General features: G+C 46.9%; 1 protein-coding gene across 1 annotated transcript in view; it reads left to right on the top strand.

Moving 5' to 3' along the window:
• Positions 1–358: 358 nt before the first annotated feature.
• Positions 359–17966, top strand: part of LOC147098639 (neurotrypsin-like) — a 52060-nt gene continuing 34452 nt past the window's right edge. Inside the window, exons 1-7 of the mRNA XM_085970599.1 lie at positions 359–1274; positions 1601–1640; positions 5537–5779; positions 8114–8252; positions 12741–12919; positions 13663–13810; positions 14625–14803. Coding sequence (XP_085826725.1) covers positions 1218–1274; positions 1601–1640; positions 5537–5779; positions 8114–8252; positions 12741–12919; positions 13663–13810; positions 14625–14803 — 985 coding nt within the window. The 5' untranslated portion in view covers positions 359–1217. The remainder of the gene's footprint in view (positions 1275–1600; positions 1641–5536; positions 5780–8113; positions 8253–12740; positions 12920–13662; positions 13811–14624; positions 14804–17966) is intronic.

The following is a 17966-nucleotide window of genomic DNA, read 5'->3' as shown; positions in this document are numbered from 1 at the left end:
ATCTGTTTCTAAGCAGGAAGTTCACCAGTGGTCTGCTGGTAAGCTTTAAGGTTTTGATAGAATAGACACAGAGAGAATGTTTCCACTTATGGGGAAGAGCATAACTAGAGACCATCAATATAAGATAGTCACCAAAAAAATCAAATAGGGAATTCAAAAGAAACTTTTTTGAGAAGAAAGATTTGCATTTATATAGCGCCTATCACAACCACCGGACGTCTCAAAGTGCTTTACAGCCAATGAAGCACTTTTGAAGTGTAGTCACTGCTGTAATATCGGAAACGCAGCAGCCAATGTGCGCACAGCAAGCTCCCACCAACAGCAATGTGATAATGACCAAATAATCTGTTTTTAATGATGTTGATTGAGGGATAATTATTGGCCCAGGACACCGGGGATAACTCCCCCTGCTCCTCTTCGAAATAGTGACATGGGATCTTTTACGTCCACCTGAGAGGGCAGACGGGGCCTCGGTTTAACGTCTTATTCGAAAGACGGCACCTCTGACAGTGCAGCACTCCCTCAGCACTGCACTGGAGTGTCCAGAGAGTGGTGAGAATGTGGAACTCGCTACCACAGGGAGTGGTTGAGGCGAATAGTATAGATGCATTTACGGGGAAGCCAGATACGCATGTATATGAGGGAGAAGGGAAGGGCTATGTTGGTAGGGCTAGACGAGGAAGGCTGGAAGGAGGCGGCAGTAGAACACAAACACCAACATGGATAGCTTGGGCCGAATGGCCTGTTTCTCTGCTGTCCATTCTAATTAATATTTGGTCTAGGAAGGTTTCTTTTTGTAAAGACGTTGACATCCACTTCAACCCGACCCTGTGTTCAAAGGGCAATGCAATCACGACTGGGATTTGGCCAGCAACCTGGGACGGGCTATAATTAAGGTGATGCAATGAAGGGGAGGGGAGCCTCTTGCCGATCCAATCGTGCCGAAAGGGAGAAACCAAATACGCCGATGGGGCTGAGATTATCTGCAGTCTGATGTTCTTTGTACTCGGTCGGGTCCCACCCATTCACTGAGCTCCCACACACTGCAGGTCCGACTCTGCACAGTCAACACTCTGCAGACTGCACACTCGCCTGTTGCACTCCCCCTCAGTGTGTGCAAGTTCCCTTGGAAATCGCAGCAGGCTGTCCTGGAGATCGCTTCATTCTGATTTCAGGCAGTCTTGAAGGCTCTGCAATCCGGACATGTAAACTTCAGGATGGTATTGGCTTCTGTGATCTCGACAGTGCTTTATTGCTGTTGGGTGGAAGCTGAGGTAAGGCTGTAGCTCAATTCCTAACTTTAGCAATTAGTTCACAGGCTTCTCTTTGCACACTTAGATAGTTTTTTTTAATTTAAAAATATGATCGAGGATGCAAATTGCAACCCCCTCTGATTGATAACCTCTGCTCGCCCTGATGTCCCCGTTTCTGCAGCACTGGTGTGAATATCTGAATCGGACCTGGTGTTAGATGGCAAGAGTCTGCAGCACAGATGCTGCTGGGTTTTAAACGGCGCTCAGGGACGTGTATCAGTCAGTCTGCAGCTCGAATACATGCACTGGCTTAATTCATATTTACGCGATGTTTCCTTTATCTGCAGATTGCACAGACCCATCAAGCGAAAGACAATCATCTCTCAGGTAACACCTTTTAAACGGCGTTCTTGTTAACCGTTGTCAAACGCTAAAAGACTTTTTTGTGTGTGTGTGCCTGTAAAATTAAAAAGACTTGCATTTCAATAGCGCCTTTCAGGACGTCCCGAAGCGCCTTACAGACTGTTGCAATGTCGAAAAAAAAACAACTTAATATATAATATAAATATATACTTGCATTAGTATCGCTGCTTAATCAGATCTCACAGTGTGAATCATTTGGAAATGAGAGAAAAGTCACATTGCATATTTCACCCACGGGTAGGTTTGATTTTATTAGTTCATTATAAAAAATAATTTACTATTGCAAACAAATCATTTTGAAAAGGAAAGAAGTATGAATGCCTCGTTCAGTGTTTAGTTTGAAAATGCAGGAAGGCAGCCTGGATAAGCCCTCCTGTCACTACAATAAATCTGGTTGGAATGATAAATGTTTTTTTTGTGTAATTCAACATGTTCCTACATTACTTCCAGAGAGCAAGCAGCGAAGCTGGGTTTCTTGCGAGGGCGTTTACTGGCTGGGAGCAATGTTTCCAATTCTCCAAGTTGAAGAGCAAACAAATTAGATGATGAAATGATTCTGAATAATATAATTCTGGGTGTGATTTTACAGATAGGCGGAACAGGCTCGAGGGGCTGAATGGCCTGCTGCTGTTCCTATGTTACACAACTAGCTCTTTACACACACACCCACACAGATCGCCCCATTCCCAACATCTGCTGCACAGGGGAAGGGGGGGCGGATTTTCACTTCAGGAAATAGTCGCAGATGCTGGACCTTTTGAGTCTGTCAAAGGTTTTAAAAATACCCGCTGAATGTCAGACATTACAACAAAGAGGTCCAGCGGAAGTGAAAGGCGGTACTTGTAGCTGTGACAGAGGAGCTTTGTGTCAGCTGTGGCTCAGTGGGCAGCGCTCTCGCCTCTGAGTCAGAAGGTTGTGGGTTCAAGTCCCACTCCAGAAACTTCAGCACAAAAATCTAGGCTGACGCTCCAGTGCAGTGCCGAGGGAGTGCTGCACTGTCAGAGGTGCCATCTTTCGGATGAGACGTTAAACTGAGACCCCATCTGCTCTCTCAGTGGATGTAAAAGATCCCGTGGCACTAATTCGAAGAAGAGCAGGGGGAGTTATCCCCGGTGTCCTGGGCCAATATTTATCCCTCAATCAACATCACTAAAACACAGATTATCTGGTCATTATCACATTGCTGTTTGTGGGAGCTTGCTGTGCACAAATTGTCTGCCCCGTTTCCTACATTACAACAGTGACTGCACTTCAAAAAAGTACTTCATTGGCTGTAAAGCGCTTTGGGATGTCCGGTGGTCGTGAAAGGTGCTATAGAAATGCAAGTCTTTCTTTTTTATGTCTAGAGGAGGGAGCGAGGCTGTCCCCACCCCCTCCCTCCCCCCAGGCGTTCTTCCCATTGCCAAAGGTCAGAGCCCCTCTTGTCCAGTTGGGATGCGGTTTGAGAAAAAGCCGAGGGAAGGGTTCTCAAATGAACACCCAAGCAGAGGGCCTCATCTTTGAACCGTACCATTGCGAAATTAGGTGGTTGCTCCAGGTTGTCCATGATGCTGAACTTGGCAAGTCGAATGTCTAAAGTGAACGGAATACTCAATCGAGATCCCAGTCTGACCTGTACAGTTGCCGGGGACCAGCCTCCAAGTAAATGTGGCTGGATGTAGGAGTTCTCCCATTTTCCTGGGAAAGGGAGGTGTCTCCGGGAGGGCTGAGAGGGGGAAAGAACTATGTCTGGTGGGGTGGGGTAGGGGGACAAGAATGAAAGACTTGCATTTCTATAGCGCCTTTCACGACCTCAGGACGTCCCAAAGCGCTTTACAGCCAATGAAGTACTTTTTGAAGTGTGGTCACTGTTGTAATGTAGGAAACGCAGCAGCCAATTTGCGCACAGCAAGCTCCCACAAACGGCAATGTGATAATGACCAGATAATCTGTTTTAGTGATGTTGATTGAGAGATAAATATTGGCCAGGACACCGGGGAGAACTCCCCTGCTCTTCTTCGAAATAGTGCCACGGGATCTTTTACGTCCACCTGAGAGAGCAGACGGGGCCTCGGTTTAACTATTCACCCCTGCGATGCTTTATGCCCATGCATTAAAGAGGAAAATCTTTCTCATTAACTTAAAGGTTATATTAGCACTGTTTTTTACAAAAAAAATTTAAGCGGACGATTCAACAACAACACAATTTGCATTTATATAGCGCCTTTAACGTAGTAAAATGTCCCAAGGCGCTTCGCAGGAGCGTTGTCAGACAAAAAATTGATTCAATTCCTAAGAGTCTAAATGTATCATTTTTACGGTATGGCAGTTTGGCTAAATTGCTCACAAGGTCGTGGGTTCAAGCCCCACTGCAGACTCGAGCCCATAATCCAGACTGACACTCCCAGTGCAGTGCTGAGGGAGTGCTGCACTGTCGGAGGTGCCGTCTTTGGGGTGAGACGTTAAACCGAGGCCCCGTCTGCCTGTTCAGGTGGACGTAAAAGACCCCGTGGCACTATTCAAAGACGAGCAGGGCATTCCCCCAGCGTTCTGGCCAATGTTTCTCTCTCAACCAACACCACCAAAAATAGATTATCCGGCCGTTCCTTCATTTGCTATGTGTATTACTTTGCCATGTAAAAATTGGCTGCCAAACTTGTCGACATAAAAACAGTGATTGCGCTTCAATATGTAATCTTTCGGTTGTACAGCACTGAGGATGTGATAAAGCAATGTAAATGCAAATTTTTTCATTTAACATATTTTATACCGTGCTTAATGTGGTTTTACATTGCTATAATGGAGTCATTTAATCTACTCTGCAAGATGCGTGTCTGCACTGAACGTCTGCTGAAGAAACTGGCATCCTTTTGGATCATACATATTTCAGTTTTGAAAGATGATGATTTTCATATTGTTCATAACTGCATGCATTGTGAGAAATCAGGTTTTTTTTTATAGACAGAAATTCTGCCTGTATTTTCCTGAGAGGCATGTTGGCCAAGGATATAGATGGTCCAACATGCTGAAACAAGGAGTGGTAAGAGGCAGGCTAATGTTCATGGTTCCCTATATTTTGAGCTTTCAGTCCTTCCCATACAATGAGGGCTGCATAAGACTTTGTTTGCTGGAAGATAGACTGTTTGTTGTAAGTCCCGCCCTGCCCCCAATTCATTCCGTCAGCCGTGGCTCAGTGGGTAGCGCTCTCGCCTCGGAGTCAGAAGGTTGTGGGTTCAAGTCCCAATTCAGGCTGACACTGCAATGCAGTGCTGAGGGAGTGCTGCACTGTCGGAGGTGCCGTCATTCAGATGAGACGTTAAACCGAGGCTCCGCCTGCTCTCTCAGGTTGACACTATTTCGAAGAAGAGCAGGGGAGTTCTCCCCGATGTCCTGGCCAATATTTATCCCTCAATCAACATCACTGAAACAGATTATCTGGTCATTAACACATTGTTGTTTGTGGGAGCTTGCTGTGCGCAAATTGGCTGCCACATTTCCTACATTACAACAGTGACTACACTTCAAAAGTACTTCATTGGCTGTAAAGCGCTTTGGGATGCCCTGAGGTCATGAAAGGTGCTATATAAATGCAAGTCTATCTTTCATTGGCTGACACAGAGCAACGCATTGGTTGACACAGTGGTGTCAATAGACATTTCGTACAATGAGACGAGCAGGGTTTAGACAATTCTCACAAGGGATTGGCAGAGAGTAATCCATTCTCAAATGCTTCTTAGTGGTTGGATCACAAGTGGCATTGGCAGGATCCTGGGAGCAAATTACTTGCCTGCCCTCTTTAACAGCACGGGTGGGAAGAAAACAAATCATAAAAGAGGTGAAGAACAAAGGCTGATTTCTTGATCCTTCTTTTGTTTCCACAGTTGTTAGCCAGTGTGTAGGCAGTGTCACAAAACTGGGTTACTACACCGGGTCAGTGACATTCACTGTGACTGGAGAAGAGTGCCTGAAGTGGACAGAATTCCCAGACTATGTCCAGCAGTATCCCAACAAGGGTCTCGGTGACCACAATTTTTGCCGCAATCCCGATGGCGAAACGATTCCATGGTGTTTCTACAGAAAGAAAACGGGGTCAATAAGCTGGGCAGAATGCGACGGCAATCATGGTAAACAGCTCGGTGCCCTTGTCGCTCTTCGCGCCCCTTTGAAACCGGTTGGAAGCATTGCACGGTTTCTGTTGAACTGCACAATACTGATCCAGGCAAAAAGGAAAATAAAATCTAAAGGGCAGCAAAGCCTCACGTTTGTGCCTGCAGTTCTCCACATAGGGACTTCCCCGTCTTGTCAGGCGAGGGAGCTGAAAGAGGCCATGTATTCCCCCTTGGTGAAGAAATTCAGATCTATGGGCAAGTTCTACGAGTAGGGCCTGCTCGCCTTCACTGCCAAGGGGATGATGTGTGGCTTGGGAAGAGTAAGAAGGAATGTAAATCAGCTTTGAATACCCTAGAAAAGGATCCGTCAGGATGCTTAGCAAGTGGTATGAGGATTGGTTTTTTAGCTCACCTGAGTTTTGGTGACGGTGTGCTGGATGGATTATTGTGCAACAGCAGGGTTTTCCACCTCAAGAAAGAGAAAAAAATTGGCAAGACTAAGGCCTATCTCACAGGGGCGCATCCCCCTCATGAATCAGGCCGCTGTTGATGGGCATCGTAGGCAAGTTCCCGATCCAAAACCCTCCTGCCCTCTCCACTGGGGAAGGAAGGGGTAACAGTGAATAATTGGGGATGGCGGGCACGAGAGGTACACAGTGAAGTTTGACAAGTTGCAAGGCCAAAATAGGTAAGAAAGATTATCAAAAAGTAGCTCTTTCAGATATCTTCTAATTGAAGAGTGAAAGGGTTGAAGATCCAGATACACTACAGAAACAAATTCATTGTACAGAGGGGGGAACCTGTAGATAGAAAGATTAGGAACATTTGGCGAGAGTATGTAAGATATATTAAAGTATACGTTTTAGAATATTTCCCCACCTCCCCATTAATTTTCTCTCCTCCCCATCTTGAAGGCATTGACACCTTGTAGGGTTCGGGTCCTTGGGAGCCAAACACATTTGCTTTCATGGCCATTCTTTGAGTGTGACCCGAGACAGTTCATTTCTCGCAGGGGATTTCGGGACAGCAATCCAGAGTGGTGATCCCTACCCCATTTACCCCTCCCTAACCAAGGGACGGCAGTCGCAGCACCCCTTGCTGCCAACCCGGCCGAGACCATCTGTCCCAGTACAGAGCAGGGATCAAACTGGGCACCTTCCCAGACTGCATGGCCTGGCTGCTCGCCTTCTTACTAAACCGAGCCACTGGGGATTCCTAGACCCCGTGCTCCAAGTAATCCTCACTCAACCTGAGTGAATTTAATGAATATCAACAAATCTTTCAAGAAAGCAGAATGGCAGTTGGGAACCGAAAATGAGATTTGTGGGGGAATTGAATTTTCCAAGTTGGATCTGACCTTCTGGTTGAGCAAGACTAACTGATGATGTAACCCATATGAGCCCACATTACCGACCTATGTGCATTCTTGAAGTAATGAGGGAATGGTAGCTTAGTGGTTATGTTACTGGGTTAGTTAATCCAGAGGCCTGGACTGATGATCCAGAGACATGAGTTCAAATCCCACCACAGCAGCTGTGGAATTTAAATTCAGTTAATTAAATAAATCTGGAATAAAAAGCTAGTGTCAGTAATGGTGACCAGGAAACTACCGGATTGTTGTAAAAACCCATCTGGTTCACTAATGTCCTTTAGGGAAGGAAATCTGCTGTCCTACCCGGTCTGGCCTATAAGTGACTCCAGACCCCCAGCAATGTGGTTGACTCTTAACTGCCCTCTGAAATGGCCTAGCAAGACACTCAGTTCCACCAAACTGCTACGACAAACTCACTGTGGGAGAGTGCCTTCACCACACGGACTGCAGCGGCTCACCACCACCTTCTCGAGGGCAATTAGGAATGGGCAATAAATGCTGGCCTTGCCAAGTGATGCCCACATCCCATGAATTATTTTTTTTTTTAAATGAATTTACCTCAGGCTCTAATTAGCTCTACTAACCACACATCAGCCTAAAATTCGGAAACAGCGGGCGCTGCAGTTGTGTTGTAGCAGTGATGGGCGGTCACCTCTAAGAAGTGGTGGCAGAGTTATGCAGTGCCCTTTTGCCTGGCATGAGGAAATTTGCAATGTGGTCCTGGGCCTAGAAGTGCAGGGACACCAGTTGGATAAGTAATGTGAGGACAAAAATCAGCATGTTATAAAGCAATTAGCGGTGGGTTAAGATGCCCGAGGAGAATTTTAGCAGTTGCTTGTGTGTTTCCAACACTTTCAGTAACTTTTTTTTTTGAAGTATTTTTTGACACTTGTAAATTTGCACCAATTTATTTTGATTAAGCATTTGTTACTTTTCAAAGGACAAAATTCTGTTCATAGTTTCCTTGGATTTCTAAGGTGCCATCCGACTGGACGGAGGAGCCAGCCAACGTGAAGGAAGGGTGGAGTTATTTTACAATGGACAATGGGGCACTGTCTGTGACAAGAATTGGGATGATAGAGATGCCAGTGTGGTCTGTCGTCAACTGAGCTTGAGGTATAAATGTTGGGAACAATACATCTAGCAATTATTCTGAACATAGTAATTACAGATGTTGCCAAGATCATATTAAACCTCCTGAGCAATATATAGCTCTTGACATCATACTCGTCAATGTTTAATCACCTTAGTGTTTTTATTCTCCTACAGCAGGAAATTGCTTGAACCGTTTTGTTGCCGGTCGGTTAAAGTGTTGCTGGATTCGTCACGTTGTTCCTTTCACTTTTTTTTACATGAAGAGGCTTATTGAAGTTGCGCAGCAGAGTGGCGCAGCCGATTGGGGCTGCGCTACATCAGCCAGAGAGGCAGGGTGAAAGTTCACACCCGCCATGCCCAGATAGTGGGCTACCAACCTTGGCCGTGCTCCGACTGAAAGCCAAGGACGGAGAGTGACTTCGGGACACTTTTGAAGCCCCTGTTTTTGCAGACAGTTACTGAGCCAGAGTAGCGGAGAACTGGGTGGGAGCAGGCGATCTGCCAACCGATCTGGTCCAGAGATGTTATGAAGCACAAGGAGAGCCCAGGAAGGGGGATAACTATTAACACTTTTAGTATCAAGGCCAAACTACCCTTCACAAAACAGCCAGGGGAAGAGATAAGGCTAAAGGGATCAAGGGATATGGGGAGAAAGCAGGGACAGGGTACTGAATTTGGATGATCAACCATGATCGCATTGAATGGCGGAACAGGCTCGAGGGGCCGAATGGCCTACTCCTGCTCCTGTCTTCCATGTTTCTATAAGGAGATTTTTTTTTTTTACGCAGCGAGTTGTCATGATCTGGAACGCGCTGCCTAAAAGGGCAGTGGAAGCAGATTCAATAGTAACTTTCAAAAAGGAATTGGAGAAATACTTGAAGAGGAAAAATTTGCAGGGCTACGGGGAAAGAGCAGGAGGGAGCGGGACTAACTGGAGAGCTCTTTCAAAGAGCCGGCACAGGCACGACGGGCCGAATGGCCTCCTTCCGTGCTGTAAGATTCTACGATTCATTAATTCTAATGTCATTTGTTCCATTTTGTTCTCTCTGCGTGATCGACCATTTCCTGGCCTGAGGATAGCCAACCCGACCGAACCTATGATTCATTCCTCCTCCCTTTTGATGACAACGCCTTCTTGAAATTTCAGTTAAAATCGGCACCCTTGAAGTGTGCAGAATTGCAAACACCTGCCCTACCGCACTATTACAGCAGATTCGACTATTCCTCCTTTAGAAGACTTCTTAAAAAAAAACCCAGGGGGAAAATACAAGTGCTGAAATTAAGCTCGACTTTTCGGGGGTGAAATTGGTCTTGGGCAGCAGTGCTGAAGGGGCGATGGCGAATCGACCGCCTGTTTTACCCCCCCCACCCACCTGATCGACTTCAAAAGTAAGATGGGGGTGGGGTAAAACCGGCTGCCGACTCGCTGTTGCCCAAGGTAAATATCACCCCATCCATTTTTACCGTTGAGTCAGTATTTCCAACATTTCCAATTCTAGGCCCTCTTTGAGACAGGAAACTGAACAGTGAATACTGAAATAACAACAGAGAATGCTGGAAAAACTCAGCAGGCCAGGCAACATCCGTGGAGAGAGAAACAGAGTTAACGTTTCAGGTTGAAACCCTTCGTCAGGACTGAAAAAACACAGGAAATGAAACAGATTAAAAGGCCAGTTTGGGGGCTGGGAAATGGGGATGAGAGAACAAGAGAGAAGTGAAGAGACATTAAGAGGTATTCAAAACCAGACGAGATGGTGATAGGACTAGTGGAGACAAAAGACGGCTCTAGATTAAGTGTGAAATGCGCTGGCAGAATGAGAGACAGCTGCCATGTGGGAGAGAGAAAAAAGGGGGGAAGGGCCAAAACAAAGGTGTGGATAAAAAATATATATAAAAATGTAATGGGGGCCGAGGTTATAATCTGAAATTGTTGAACTCGATATTGAGTGCGGAAGGCTGTAAATATTGAAGTCTGCCGTTCCTTTCAGTACTCTTCCAACCTCCTGCGTACCTCTGGAAGGCAGGAGTGGTCCCCCCCGCCCCCCCCCCCCCAACCTGGTTTCTCCTTTCTTTCAGGTGGAGCACTTTATGCCGCATGGTCGTGGCTGGAGGTCTCCACGGCAGACCTGCGGGTTGCGAGCAGCACAACTACAAGCTCCTCAAAGCCAATTTGCTTTTATTTTGCTAACCTAGATTTACAAAACCTAACCTATAAAGCGCAGTGAACAGTAAAACAAATGTTGGACTCAGCCAACTAAAGGATATGGGATTATATCTCAACACTAAAATCAGGATCCTTCCTCATGGTAATCAATAGTTAGATAACCCGACCAAGATCAATGTACAGCAGGCACCTCAAAGCACTGGAGAGGTACCACCAACGCTGCCTCCGCAAGATCCTGCAAATCCATTGGCAGGATAGGCGCACCAACGTCGGTGTTCTTGCTCAGGCCAACATCCCCAGCATCGAAGCTTTGGCCACGCTCGATCAGCTCCGATGGACAGGTCACATTGTCCGCATGCCCGATACGAGACTCCCAAAACAAGTGCTCTACTCGGAGCTCCGACACGGCAAGAGAGTCCCAGGTGGGCAGAGGAAACGCTTCAAGGACACCCTCAAAGCCTCCTTGAAAATGTGCAACATCCCCACTGACACCTGGGAATCCCTGGCCCAAGACCGCACAAAGTGGAGGAGAAGCATCCGGGAAGGCGCCGAACACCTCGAGTCTCTTTGCTGGGAACAAGCGGAAGCCAAGCGCATGCAGCACAAGGAGCGCATGTCAACCCAAGCACCCCACCCACCCACCCCTTCAACCACCGTCTGCCCCACCTGTGACAGAGACTGTAGGTCCTGCATTGGACTCATCAGTCACCTGAGAACTCATTTTTAATGTGGAAGCAAGTCATCCTCAGTTCCGAGGGACTGCCTAAGAAGAGAAGAAGAACCCGACCAAGCAATGACATTGCAAATGTATCTTCTGAACTGGTGTCTACATACTGGATCTACATCACTCCCGATGACCATGTTGTGTTTGACCTTTTTTTTTCCAAAGATATCTCCCATTATTTAGATATTGAAGCAATTTGTTTCTGCTGCGGGTGACTGCGGGAGACCGCAAACGGCAATTGATGCTGGGTCAATTGTTCATTTTCAACCTGAGGTTGATAGGTTTTTGTTAACCAAAGGTATACGGGGCCAAAGGCAGGTATGTGGAGTTAGGTCACAGATCAGCCACGATCAATGTTCACGTCAAGTTGCGCTGCCGCGCGGCCACACAGCACTCTGGACCTCCCACGCAGCCGGCTTTTCAGTCGGATAAACCGCGTACGCGCGGTATTTTGAACGGGCCGCGTAGCCCCTTAAAGGGGCCGCGCACCCAAAAATTATTAACGGGTTCATTGGCCATGATCTCATTGAATGGCAGAACCGGGCTCAAGGGGCCGCCTCCTGTTCCTATGTGCACTGGGGTTAGAAGAGCTTGAGCATTGTTCTGTGTGTTGGAGTAGTAGCGTCAACATACTGTGGGGAAAGTGAACATGACGTGGTTGAGCAGGCTGGGCCTATACTCATTGGAGTTTAGAAGAATGAGAGGTGATCTTATTGAAACATAAGATTCTGAGGGGGGCTCGACAAGGTAGATGCAGAGAGGATGTTTCCCCTCGTGGGGGAATCTAGAACTCGGGGGGCATAGTTTCGGAATAAAGGGTCGCCCTTTTAGAACTGAGATGAGGAATTTCTTCTCTCAGAGGGTCGTAAATCTGTGGAATTCTCTGCCCCAGAGAGCGGTGGAGGCTGGGTCATTAAATACATTTAAGGTGGAGATTAGACAAATGTTTGCAAGATAAGGGAGTGAAGGGTTATGGGGAACGGGCAGGGAAGTGGCTTTGAGCCCAAGATCAGCCCTGATCTTATTGAATGGCGGAGCAGGCTCGAGGGGCCAAGTGGCCTATTCCTGCTCCTATGTTCTTATGACATGCTGGAGTGACCCACAGGGGCTGCACTGTCACCTCAGGTCACTTTAGCAGCCCCATGATTGCCTCCAGGATTAAAATAATCTGAGGAAATGTTATCCAAAGAAGCAGTGTATTTATTTGTCAAATCTACAAAGCGAGCCTCATTTCCTTTGCACACAATTTTCAGTTCATTGATTAACGTCTTTGTGTTAAACTTTGACACTATTTTTATCATAGTCATTAATCTGTTTATTTTTTTAAAAGTTAGCAACTGTATCAAAGTAGCACAAATTTGTTAACTAGTGCACTAAAAATAGTGGGCAGAGGAAATTAATCTCCAAAACATGTAGTGCAAACAATTCCGCTCATAAAATAACCTGTTGTCACTTCCTTTCCTCGCCCCTCCTTTCCTCCTCCTCCTTCCCACTCTTTCCTCTCCTCCTTCCTTCCTTTCCCCACCCCCTCCTTTAACCCCCCCCCCTTCTCCCACTGCTATCTTTTAACCCTTCCACTCCTCCCCATCCCTCCTTCCTCCTCTATCACTTACATTCACAGCGAAATAGGTGTCGGCAAGAAGAATTCGTTCTTCGGCGCAGGATCTGGACCCGTACATATGGATGTGGTTCACTGTCGAGGTGATGAGACAGCCTTGCTGCAGTGTAGAAACAGCAAGTTAGCAAGCGGAGTTTGCCGACATGACAGTGGTGCAGGGGTGGTGTGCGGTCTTCCGGAAGGTAAAAGTCAGAAGTAAACTCCTCAGTAAATTTAACTGGAATGAATGGATTTACAAAGAAAGACAGTTGATGTTTATTACTATTATATAACACATTAGACAAAGAGCCAGAAAGCAGCTTTATTGTAACTGGGTTCCCTTGGTGTCCTAACTCGCACCAAGTCCCGTTCGCCCATCACCCCCTGTGCTCGCTGACCTACACTGGTTCCCGGTCCGGCAATGCCTCAATTTTAAAATTCTCATCCTTGTTTCCATGGCCTCCTTGACCCCCTCCCTATCTCTGTAACCTCCTCCAGCCCTACAACCCCTCTGAGATCTCTGCGCTCCTCCAATTCTGGCCTCAAATTTGCGCGTCCCAGATTTTTGTCGCTCCACCACTGGCGGCCGTGCCTTCAGCTGCCCAGGCCCTAAGCTCTGGAATTCCCTCCCTAAACCTCTCCGCCTTCTCTACCTCTCTCCTCCTTTAAGACACTCATTAAAACCTACCTCTTTGACTAAGCTACATTACAACAGTGACTACACTTCAAAAGTACTTCATTGGCTGTAAAGCGCTATGGGACTTCCTGAGGTTGTGAAAGGCGCTATAGAAATGCAAGTCTTTCTTTCTCCAACGTGGCATGGCACTGTAGCACCCTAAACTTATCGTCATTGCATTTTAGCGCAAATATCAAAATTGTCATTAAGCAATATATTGATACTGAAATGTCACTTTATAGGTCCTTGTGCTGCTTTTCTCAAGTGCAGGTTCAATAATGCCCATTCGTCTGGTTGGAGGTCAGGAGGACTATGAAGGTCGAGTTGAAGTCTTTCATGGTGGAAAGTGGGGGACTGTCTGTGATGACCAGTGGGATGATCTGGATGCTGAGGTGGTCTGTAGACAGTTGGACCTAAGGTACGATAACCGTGGAAGGGGAAAGTGTTTCCTGCCTGTTCAAAGGTTCACATTGGCTTTATCAAACATTTAATAATGCCAACACAGGGTCTTAAAGGGATAATATTGATGGATGGTGGTCAAGTTATCAACAGTAAACCAAGTAAATACCATGGTTAACTCCTTAACAAGTAGAAATTCCTCCTTTTGTGATATATTTATTCCACATTCCGCGGTGGGTAAAGGACTTAGCTTGTGGCATAAATGGAGGGTTTCCTACTCGTGATGTTTGCATCGAAATGACGTTTTTTTTTACAATTTCTTCCAGTGCCAGCCGTGGCTCAGTGGGCAGCACCCTCGCCTCTGAGTCAGAAGGTTGAGGGTTCACCACCCACTCCAGAGACTTGAGCACATAACGCTAGGCTGACACTCCCAGTGCAGTGCTGAGGGAGTGCCGCACTGTCGGAGGTGCCGTCTTTCGGATGAGACGTTAAACCGAGGCCCCGTCTGCTCTCTCAGGTGGACGTAAAAGATCCCATGACATTATTTCGAAGAAGAGCAGGGGAGTTCTCCCCAGTGTCCTGGCCAATATTTATCCCTCAACCAACATCACTAAAACAGATTATCTGGAAACTGCACACAGTACTCCAGGCGTGGTCTCACCAAGGCCCTGTATAACTGTAGTAAGACATCCTTGCTCCTGTACTCAATATAAATCATATAAAATGATCATATAAACTATTAGCTACTTCGAGAGGTAGAAATGGAATATTACAAAGTTTCTGCCATTCTGCCCAGGTGACTCTTTCTTTGTTCTTGTCTCTTCCCTCGATAGTGGCACTGCCAAGTCTTGGACGTGGTCTCACTTTGGCCAGGGGTCAGGTCCAATCCTATTGGATGACGTTGAGTGCACGGGCAATGAGCTGTATTTGGACGAGTGCAAGAAAAGCAACTGGGGAGAGCACAACTGCGAGCATGCAGAAGATGCTGGTGTGACCTGCAATCCATTTGCAGGTATAAAGTAAAAAGGTGCTTCTTGCGCGGCCTTTAAGCTGTGGATGTTTTGTTTGGGGCGATAACTCTTTCAGAGAACTAGCGCACGTTTGATAGGGTGAATTTACAGCCTTCTGTGCTGTAAAATTCTACGATTCAATGAAAACAAGATGGCTCTGAAGGTGGGAGAATAATGGCGCAGGGCAGGAAAATGATACATTGAAGTCCCCCGTGAGCTGCACTTAGTTCTGCGCGGCCTGTCCCTTTAAATTTTTACGCATGCGCGGCATCTACGATGGAAAAGCAGGTGAGCGGCCTGAGTGGGACTGCAGCTCCGAGGGAACATTGCATTGGAAGCAACTGATCTCCCGTCACAAAGACTGGCCATAGAATCTGGCATTAACACAACCCTGTATTTGTTTTTATTCATTCTCGGGATGTGGTTGTCGCTGGCTGTTTATTGCCCCATCCCCAGCTGCCCTTGAGAAGGTGCTGGTGGGCCTTCTTCTTGGGCCGCTGCGGTCCGTGTGGTGAAGGTGCTCCCTCAGTGTGGGAGGCAGGACCTCCAGGAACATATCCAGGACAAAGCAGTCCCGCTTGATTAGCAGCCCAACCACCACCTTAAACATTCACTCCCTCCACCACCGGCGCACCGTGGCTGCAGTGTGTACCATCTACAAGATGCACTGCAGCAGCTCGCCAAGGCTTCTTCGGCAGCACCTCCCAAACCCGCGACCTCTTCAACCTAGAAGGACAATGGCAGCAGGCGCATGGGAACACCACCACCTCCAAGTTCCCCGTCAAGCCACACACCATCCTGACTTAGAAGCATATCACCATTCCTTCATCGTCGCTGGGTCAAAATCCTGGCACTCCCTCCCTAACAGCACTGTGGGAGCACCTTCACCACACGGACTGCAACGGTTCAAGGCGGCGGCTCACCACCACCTTCTCGAGGTCAACTAGGGATGGGCAATAAATGCTGGCTTTGCCAGCGACGCCCACATCCCATAAAAATGATTTTTTTTTTTAATGCCGTCACGATAGTTTTAATGTGTGTGTAGAGTTGACGGCACTAGCTGGGGTCGCCAGCCCGCCAGGATTGCCCTGGAGTCTCCAGGAATTGAAGATTCATCTCTAGGACACTGCTGGGAACAACACCCATGAGTTCTAAAAATATTGGACGTGGGAACAACAGGCTGTTTGACCGAGAGTCAAGAATCATCCAATCGGGTGACGAAGAGTCTGTTCGCTTTCTGATTGGCCGTGGGAAGGTGGGGCTTAGCCAGGATGGACGTGTCGGGCGACCAATGGCGAGTGTGGGGGCCATTGGAGGCAGGACCTCCGGGAACATGTCCAATCAGAGTTGGCAACCCGAGCACTGGCCGAACCCAGCGGCTAGTGAACAGGATAAAGCAAGGCAAGTAATATTTATAGAACAGAACATTAGGAAAAATGTCTATACTCAAAAAAGTGTTTGGAACAACATAGTGTAGTATAATAGGGCCAGCCTACACGTGACTCATAGAATAGTCCAGCACAGAAGGAGGCCATTCGGCCCATCGCGTCTGCGCCGGCTCTTTCAAAGAGCAATCCAGTTAGTCCCACTCCCCCGCTCTTTCCCCATATCCCTGCAATTGTTTCTCCTTCAAGTATTTATCCAATTCCCTTTTGAAGGCTACTATTGAATCTGCCTCCACCGCCCTATCCGGCAGTGCATTCCAAATCCTAACCACTCGTTGTGTAGAAAAGTTTTCCCCTCATGTCACCTCTGGTTCTTTTGCCAATCACCTTAAATCTGTGCCCTCTGGTTATCGACCCTTCAGCCATTGGAAACAGTTTCTCTTTATTCACTCCATCTAAACACTGCAATCAAATCTCCTCTTAGCCTTCTCTGCTCCAAGGAAAAGACTCATCCACACTATATGGCAAACACTTACTGCCCTGTGAAAGGGGCTAACAAGCCATCCGCTGTGCAAACTATTGCTCTGACGGCAGTCCATGTAAACGCAAGTGTCGCCCACATCCCAAGAATAGGTTTAAAACAAAAAAACACCTCGGATGGAGGCATAAAACCATTAGGGACAGTCTCAATGAGGCTGGCTGCTGTAATGGGAGTGTTGGAGTATGGTAGGGATGAGCCTCAATGGGCCTAACCATCTTCCCTTCTTAAACTCCTCAGAAGAGTTGCTGTCAGATTACTTCTGCAGCCGCTGAACTGCGCAGAACAAGATCTGCCTGCAACTGGCAAATCCTGTTTATTTCACAAATTTAAGATAAATAATTCTATTTTATTCTCATTTCAAACCAGTAGTGCAAAAAAAAAAACCTGTTCATAAGCCTGATTCTTTAACATTACTGAACATAAGAACATAAGACATAGGAGCAGGAGTCGGCCATTCGGCCCCTCGAGCCTGCTCCGCCATTCAATAAAATCATGGCTGATCTGATCTTGGCCTCAACTCCACTTCCCTGCCCGCTCCCCATAATCCTTGACTCCCTTATCGTTCAAAAATCTGTCTATCTCCGCCTTAAATATATTCAATGACCCAGCCTCCACAGCTCTCTGGGGAAGAGAATTCCACAGATTTACGACCCTCTGAGAGAAGAAATTCCTCCTCATTTCCGATTTAAAAGGGTACCCCCTTATTCTGAAATTATGCCCCCTAGTTCTAAATTCCCCCACGAGGGGAAACATCCTCTCGGCATCTACCCTGTCGAGCCCCTTCAGAATCTTATAGGTTTCAATAAGATCCTCTCTCATTCTTCTAAACTCCAATGAGTATAGGCCCAACCTGCTCAATCTTTCTTCAGAAGGCAACCCCTTCATCTCCAGAATCAACCTCGTGAACCTTCTCTGAACTGCCTCCAATGCAGTCTGAACACTTCTCAGCCCTCCCAGATCACAAATGAATTTCCTATTGCAGAACTCCTTACGCCGGATGTTATGTGTAATCAGAATACACGAAGCATTTGTAACCTCATACAGCCCCGTGTATCTTGTGCAACCACAGCAGTGCGTCCTGTAAACAAATTATATTCTCTTTAACTAGATTGCTGCTAATATGGGAGTCATGTTCTTTGCAAACTGTACACAAGCATATTTTGATTGTTAAAATTAAACGGCACAGCTGTCTTTTCGTAAAACTTTGCTTAACTCTGTGCACTGGAGTCCGGCAGCAAA

This window comes from Somniosus microcephalus, chromosome 29 (assembly GCF_052327205.1).
Source record: "Somniosus microcephalus isolate GS21.2 chromosome 29, FLI_Smic_1.0, whole genome shotgun sequence".
Lineage (NCBI taxonomy): Eukaryota > Metazoa > Chordata > Chondrichthyes > Squaliformes > Somniosidae > Somniosus > Somniosus microcephalus.
This window is presented reverse-complemented; position numbering and strand designations above follow the sequence as displayed.